Below are 8698 nucleotides of genomic sequence, written 5' to 3'. Positions count from 1 at the left end.
GCTACATGTGTCTTTACATTGTAGTAATGGGTTTTCAAACCACAGCGGTTCGAACTGTAGTTCTGCCGAATGACTAAAAAGTTATCAGTATTGATGGTAAAAAACTGTACATTCTAGTCAAACCATTCTTCTGCAATCTTATATCAGTATTAATAGCTATAAATGTGGGAGAGCGTTGATATTATGTGATTGTACTGTATTGCAATATGGAGCAATTAAGTGTTGATGTTAAATCAAAAGTAATTCACAAATACTTGAAAATGAAATGATTTAATGACAATAATTCTCTATGGTTACAACTTAATTAGTTACAAAATAACTGTATAAAATGATAAACTATAAAATGATCAAATATGAAATGATAAAGCATATGATATAAATTGTACTCAGCTTAAATGTAAAATTAAAGTTACCAGAGGTAGAAGGAGAGACACAGGGGGAGGGAGAGAGAGACAAAGAGCAGGCCCAGAAGTTAGCCTGATTACAGTAGAGTCAGAGAAGATTCAGAAGAGGAGAGGAGCAGAGGAGGAAAGCAGACCAGGAAAAGCCAGGCCAGGAAAAGAAAAGTGCCAGAGCAGCGTTTTACCACCTATTTTGTATCTTTCTTGACCATGTGACTACAGCCCAAATGCTGAGACATTCAAACTGACCAATCAACATGTGACCACATCGTAAAACCCCCAAAGTCCACATACCAGGCCCTGATCTTATCAGTATCTGCCTTTGGAGCCAGTATGGACCTTCTTGAGTCAAAAATACATGTTTTGTCATGTAAACAAACGCATATAATAATTTAGCCTCTTACAACATTTATTTAGATGTACACTTTTGTTTAGACAAAGGCACTGAGACAACCCCATTCTATGACAGACTTGTTGCTGGTAACAGTCTAGATGACTTTCTTTGGTCCGGAGCATATGGCATTCATTTCTCCCCCAAAAAATACCTGAAATACTGAATTATCTGACCACAGTGCACATTTCCACTGTGTGTGTCCATACCAGATGCCTCGGAGCTCAGAGAAGTTGACGGACTGGTCAATGTTAACATAGGGCTTCCTTTTACCACAGTGCAGTTTTAAATGGCATTTGTGGATGTAACTACATATTGTGGTACTTGACAAAGGTTTGCCAAAGTAGCCCTTAGCCCATGTTGTGATATCAATGCAGTGCTGTTTGAGGGATCGGAGATTACAGTTGTTCACCTTATGTTTGAGCCAATTTCCTTTACGCACTGAAATTCCTCCAGATTCTTTGAATCTTTTAATTATGTTATGCACTTTTGAAGGTGAAATATCCAAATGCCTTCCTATCTTTTTAAAAAAATTCAAACATTAATTTTCAATTTCTCACATATTTATTCAAACTCTGCCCATCTTTGCTCCGAAAGCACTAGACATTTCTTGGATGCTGCTTTTGTACCAAATCATAATTACAATCACCTTTTGACATCACCTGTTTCAAATCAAATCATTATTTAAAAAATTTACATGACTACTAGCTCTAAATTGCTCCTGTCCCATTTTTTTTATGTGTTTGGTCTGAATGACAGGAAAGGGTGTATATGTACAAATGAAATGAAGTTAACCAAACAAAACATGAAATATTTTGTATTTCATCTAGCTGCAATGAAATGATAAAAACAAATCTTAATTCCACACTGTCCCAACTTTTTCTGATTTGGGATTGTAGTTCATTATTGTTGTTATGTTTATGCTGAATTTAACAATAATAATGCTCTTCAAAAAACAAAAACAAAAAAAAAAATAAATAAAAAAACAGACAGTACTTTTTTAGTTTTCCATCTCATCTCCAGGGCATTCGCAATGGAGCACAGTATTTTGAAATGTTACAAATAACGCACAATCAAAAAGCAAAGGTTAGCAGAATTTGTTGACTGTTGCCTTTGTGTTCTTTTCTTAGTCTCGATGGAATGCAGCACTACAAGTTGCAATAGGTAATTTAATTCTTCTTTTTGATATTTCAATCTGATTTTTTTTTACTCTACAAAAAGAAACTACATCTTTGCTCACAGCGTGTCCTCCATCATCGAGTTTTTGATTTTGAAGAATGCAAGGCTTGATGTTTTCATAAGAATTACATCTCTTCAGATTCCTACAGATGTTGTGAATGAATTTAGGAAAAGGGGGGAAATTAGTTCTCAGGGAACTGGTTAGGTCGGGTAGCTATTTACTTTGATTATAGTGCAAAAACCCTTCTCAATTCAAATGGAATATTTCAACATGCCTTTACGAATCTGTAGCTTGAAAGTTTTGAGGAAACAAAAAGCCAGTAGAAAGCTATTCTACATCTTCTTTTCTTTTTTTAAGATGATGAACATTTATTGATTATAAATGATTTTAGATTATCTCACTGTAATACAGAACTTTGAGTAATGACTTTTTAAAAGTTTGTCACTTCCTTGCAAAACAGAGAACAAAGAGAATGTCCTTATGCAATTCAGAAAATGTTTTTATAATATGATAATTTTATAATAGGTCTTTTTATTCGAATTTGTTTAAAAAAATTAATCGATAAAAGTTTATATGTTCATATGTTGAGTATATGTCCAAATCACAGTTTAGTTCTTAAACACATAAGTGCAAATTTATGATGTAACAGCTCTAGATGTACAGTACAGTAATAAAAACATTTGTTTTTCACCTCCATCTAGCATGCAATGGGTAAGCTGAGGGTCTGCAGCCCCCAATGGCCTTTCATTTCATGTTATTCATTTACAGATGTCTTGATTTTAAAGAGGTTTTAAAAAGAGAGAGAATAAGAAAAGGAGAATCCACTTAGAAACCAGTCTTCACTAATAAGACAGCAGTACTGGATTCTCTGACAGCTAGACAGTGCTAATGACGACCTGTTTTTTCTATGCCTCCTGTTCTCTTTTATTAACACACACACACACACACGCACGCACGCACGCACGCACGCACGCACGCACGCACACACACACACACACACACACACACACACACACACACACACAGGCTCTGGCATCATCCTTTCCATTTCCTCAACAGCAGGGCAAAAAATGTAGGACAAAATAAATGAGCAAAGTCTATTCTTATACTGGCTTAGCACTGACCACTGTGTTCCTCTGCTTTTACCTTATTTCGTATAGGCCTACTATAGGCCTACTATATAAGATATTATCATTTATTTGTCATAGTGTTGCAGTAGATCAGATGTATTGGGTTAGAGATAAAGGTAGATCATATAGCAACAATGTTTTTATGAGGTCTGCATGACCTGCTTGGTCTTCTCTGTATGTCACTGACACAGCACAAACGGAGCTGTTGCGAGAAAAATGATCGAATCTAGCAAACAGGTCTCATGTGGTGAGCTGTGCAACCCCTCCATCTGCTGGTCACTATGAGTTCTGCACAATTGATTTATGCGGATATTTGTTCTTTGATTAGCACGCTGTCACCTCACAGCAAGAAAGTCGCTGGTTCAAGTCCCAGCTAGGTCAGTTGGCATTTCTGTGTGGAGTTTTCATGTTCTTTCCGTGTTCGCCTGGGTTTCCTCCGGGTGCTCTCTCAAAGACATTCAGTATAGGTGAACTGAATAAACTAAACTGGCCAAAGTTTACAGTATGTGTGTGTATGGATGTTTCCCAGTATTGAGTTGCAGCTGGAAGGGCATTTGCTGTGTAAAACATATGCTGGATAAGTTGCTGGTTCATTCCGCTGTGGCGACCCCTGATGAATAAAGGGACTAAGGCGAAGGAAAATGAATGAATGAATTAATGTCAATCCTTTGCTATAAAAAAGTTCAACTTATCATGGTAATGTGGTGACAGTAACTCTGACAAAGATGGTTTAACAACTCTGGGTTTGTAAATACACTGCATTTCACTGTGCGTGCTTAAACTTTAACTTGAGCTTAAATTATTTTCTTAAATTTTATTATTTTATTTATTTATTATTATTTTTAAAAATGATCAAATATTATTTAAAAATTATTTTTATTCATTTACACTGTTTGTTCGTTTCTTGCTCTTTCTGCAGCTTGTCTACAAGCCCTGGCTCTGTGCTCAGTATTTCCAGAGCCCTCGGTCAGCCTGCAGTCATAAGATTCCATGTGAGCAGTACTGTCTTGAGGTACAGCAGAGGTGTCCATTCATATTGCCTGACAATGATGACCTCATACACGGTGGCACTCCCAGTTTTATTTGTACAGGTTGGTATGCAATTATTTAAGAACTTAATACAGTGAGAAATTACTTGTGCTGAAGATCTGTTGTTCACAGTAGTAGGATCTTGTAGACTTTTTATCACATTTTGTAATATATAATGCTTAATATATAGTAAACATATGTATAAATATAAATATAAATATAAAACGTTTAAATACAAAAAAGTGTTAATGCTGATAGCTAGGCAGAATTCTTCTATTGCTAATAATCAAATAAAAGGCCACATTTAACTAAGCATCTAAATCTTGTGTCAGTAGCTGTGCATGAAAACACATGGATGCTTGTGAGTGTATTAAATGTATAAATAATAAATATAAATAATAATTGTGTATTAATATTTAAATCAATCTTAAAATTTATGCCTTTTTTTTAGTTTTCATTTTTTTAATTTTAAATACTTTCCCTCGGCTGTTTAGCTTTTTTAAAGTAAATATACTGGCACATGAGAAGAATGAGAAGAATATAGTCCGAATATATAACAACAATATAGCAACTTTTCTTCTCAGCATCCCTCACAATCAGACATACAGCATTCAAAATGTTTATGTCAGTGGAATGTCTCTATGAGTGATCAAGGCAACATTGCTTCTGTTCTCTTCTTCTTCTTCTTCTTCTTTAAAATTGTCAATAACTTAAATCAAACTGTTCTGAATGACAAAAACCTAAAATATGTAAGATTGTGTGAAGCATGTTACAGTTAGATTTAGTTACAGTAGTAATGTACTAGTAAAACTTGTGCATGGTAAAAGGGATGGTGGGTTTAACTGAGTGGATGTGTTTAGTTACATAATATAAAATTATGTAATTGTTTATTGAATTATTGGTCATACCTTTTTTGATGGTCCATTTTTTGAATTTAAGTTACATTGCAACTAATTCTCATTAGATTATAAGTAGATTGTTAGGTTGGGGTTAGGGTTAGTGTAAGTTGACATGTACTTGCAAGGTTTCTTATAGTCAGTTAAATGTCTGTTGAAGGAGCAGAATCAACAGGTATTAAGCAGACAGTCTACTAATACTCAAATGGACCATCAAAATAAAGTGTTACTGAAGTATTTTCTTATTGCTTAGCCAGCATCTATGGTTTTATTCAGCGCAAGAACCAGTTAATGTGTACACAAGACTTTCTCATACACAAATATTTCTTACACACAAGAACTGTATATACTATTCAATTATATATGTACTTTTTATAATAGTCTAATAATACTATATTCAATTAAAATAACTTAAAATCTTTTTCAAGATTTAAGAAAAGTATGTTGTTTCTCCATAATCTATTTGTAAAGTTTCAGCTCAAAACACCCATCAGCTTATTTATTATACCATTCAAAATATTGGAATGTTCTGCTCTGAAAAAATTTGTAGATGTTTTTGTTACCTGTGCTTTTAATGCAAATGAGCCAGTTCTCCCCGGCCATTGTTCCCACGTGCCTGTCAGAGAGTATGTGTCCATCTCCTGCTGCGTTCAGACCATGCGTTCACCCCCCCCCCCTCCCATGGGGTTCCTCCCGGTGCTCCAGTTTCCCCCACAAGTCCAATTGGGTAAGCTAAAATTGTCCATAGTATATGAGTGTGAAAGAGTGTGTGTTGGATATTTCCCAGTGATGGGTTACAGCAGGAAGGGCATCCGCTGCGTAAAACATATGCTGGATAAGTTGGCGTTTTATTGCATTGTGGCCACCCCAGCCAAAAAAAGAAAATGAATGAACTCATTCTTGATCACTTTTGAAAATAATCACAGTGAGCTGAACAGATCTTTTAATATCAGTTGCTTTGAGCACATCCTGTCTTGTTGATATGATTGTGCTACCCACTGCGCCATCATGCTGCCAACAAAAAGCATATTTTCAGCAATAAACTAGCATTTTCTAAATCAAAAGTTACTCAAACCTGTTAAACACTAAATAAGTTATTTGGGATTTTTTTTTTTAAATATAGTAAAAAGAAAATCATGATAAAACAAATACTATGAAAGTCAGTGGTTAAAGGTTTTCAGCATTTTTTTTAATGTGTTTTAAGTGAATGATGACATAATTTTCAGTTTTAGCTCAACTATTTCTATAAAAGCAGCCATTTGTAATCTTTCTCAACGAGTTGACCATTTAATTCTCCTCATACTTGGCTTTCATCTGCATAATATCTCAGGAATGTTGGTACCATGATACGCAATTAATAGGCACACATACAGTAAACATCTACTTCATTTAACTCTGCTACCATGTACGTTTCTTTCATTCAGCACGAAATACAGTATAAAGCAAATTTATTCAATGCATACACAAAATCCTCTACATAATAGGTCTTTAAACACCTTAAAAACTTTATTTTACAATTATTATTGTTTGTGTGTGTACAGTTAATTGAATGCCTCGATCAATTTTAACAATGCCCTTTTAAGCAAAATGTGCATAAAACTTGTAGTTAGTAAGTAATAAGATTTTATAAACATCAACTTTTCTGGACTTTTGGAGTGCTGGTATTATGACTTGGGCTCTCTTTATAATAATAAAAAAAAATCCAAAATTTTGTTTTGAGGATCAATAAATGTTTTAAGTGTTATGTACAATATTGAAAGAATTAAAATCTTTGGGTGAACAAAATGTAAATGTAAAATGGGATCGAAGTTTTCTTGTCAGTGCAGCTCTTTGTATAAAAAGTCACATACTTTTATGTATCAATCACAGGGCTTTCAAAGAAACCAGACACCAACCAAGAGCCAAAGTGCTGTGATGTGCGATGGGACCAGATGTCCAACAACCTTTTCCGCGGCACTTTAAAAAGAACTCAACCTTCCTGCCAGCACACATCCGTGACATCTTCAGGGGCTCCACGGCTTGGACACAGCCGGCTAAAGCTTTGCTTGCTGGTCTTAGTTCTTCTCCACACTGTGGCTACCATGACGGCCAATCAGAACTCTACCTGTCTGACCACATTCTTTCCATTGGATGACAATGCCCCCAGAGAAGAGTAATTGGACAGTACTGGGCTGGACAGGTAAATCTGCACTCTCCAATGCATCTCACATTGGTCAAAAAGAAGCCCCTTACACAGAGAGAAGCTGAGTGTATTGGGTCTATGTGAGCTAACAATCTCAACAAGACAACACTTGCAGTAACAGGACTTGTCATCAGCACCTTGTGGGGTTTAGGAAAAAAGCGAACAGAACACAGGAAAAGCAGAGGACAAAAGATGAGCATAATATGAATAGTCAGAACTTACCCCAACAGAGACTTCTCACTCTCTCCTGAAACGTGCACGCACGCAAGCACGCACGCACGCACACACACACACACAGACACACACACAGTCAAAATGCCATTTCACTTTGCACTAGGAGATCATCTAACTTTCCCTTTTTAGTTTCAGCTGTTATTTTTGTTTCAATATGGTTTGCACTTCTGTTCAGTGGTTTCAGAGCAACCTGGAATGTAACTTTTAGGGTCCTTGTTCCTGTCAAATTATCCCTTTATATGTTGCGTGCCAAGATTTGAGTTTCCTTTGAGAGTGAGCATCACATTAAAAAGTTATGAGCACATATCAAAACACATTCTATCTGTCACATTTTTAAATACATCCATTATTTTTTATCCTGAATAAAATTCAATAATTGAGTTTTCAAACTTGATCTACTCAAATACCAATATCAGCTGACCCTCAGAATTAAGCCACATTTCTGTTAAAAAAAGACTAAGTCTGAAAATTGTTGTAAAAACATTTTGATTCTTCAGTTGAAAATTGTATGTTGGAAATGGTTTGTTGCAGTTTTCTGTTTCCAAAATAAAGCTATGAAGTTATTATGACATAATTCTATTTGTTTTGAGGTCTTTGAACATGGCTTACTGAAAGGTGATTTGTTTCTCATTTAAACACGCATACTGTAGTATCGAACCAAATCAACTGGGCCTTGGCACACAACTGTAAAGATCGAGGATGGTACATATTGTCATATAATTTATTGTGCACTTTATTCATTTAATAATGCGCTGAAAACACATCAGCCTTTCTGCATTATTGACATCACAGATGTTCTGTGAAAACAACCCTTCAAGCAGCAAAAATGTCAACATAGGCTCATTCTGAAAATGCCGCCCTGTATACATTTCTGGAGATTGCCAATTAGGTACCTAGAGGTACATATGGCAGCATTTCATTTTTAAAATGAACACTACTACGGGGCGGCATGACGCTGTTTCTTTTAGCGCTTACCAGCTTATCGGCAGACTTGAGACGCAGAGAGGAGTCCGGTGAAGAATGGTTCCAGAAAGCATGTAAGACAAAAACAGAATCCAAAAAATATAATAAACAAATATATAACAACATATACAAATATATATATATATATATATATATATATATATATATATATATATATATATATATATATATATATATATATATATATACACAAAAACACAAATATATAAATATATAACAACATGAACAAATATAGAACAGCAGTGGTGAATGGCACTCACGAGAAAAAATT

At 35.1% G+C, this 8698-nt stretch overlaps 1 protein-coding gene across 1 annotated transcript in view; it reads left to right on the top strand.

Moving 5' to 3' along the window:
• nalf1a (NALCN channel auxiliary factor 1a) overlaps nucleotides 1–8485 on the top strand; it is an 89887-nt gene extending 81402 nt beyond the window's left edge. The window contains exons 2-3 of the mRNA XM_056476535.1: nucleotides 4022–4193; nucleotides 6897–8485. Coding sequence (XP_056332510.1) covers nucleotides 4022–4193; nucleotides 6897–7183 — 459 coding nt within the window. The 3' untranslated portion in view covers nucleotides 7184–8485. The remainder of the gene's footprint in view (nucleotides 1–4021; nucleotides 4194–6896) is intronic.
• Nucleotides 8486–8698: the final 213 nt, after the last annotated feature.

Source organism: Danio aesculapii, chromosome 1 (genome assembly GCF_903798145.1).
Source record: "Danio aesculapii chromosome 1, fDanAes4.1, whole genome shotgun sequence".
NCBI lineage: Eukaryota > Metazoa > Chordata > Actinopteri > Cypriniformes > Danionidae > Danio > Danio aesculapii.
Note: the sequence above shows the minus strand (reverse complement) of the source record. Positions and strands in the feature narration are given on the sequence as shown.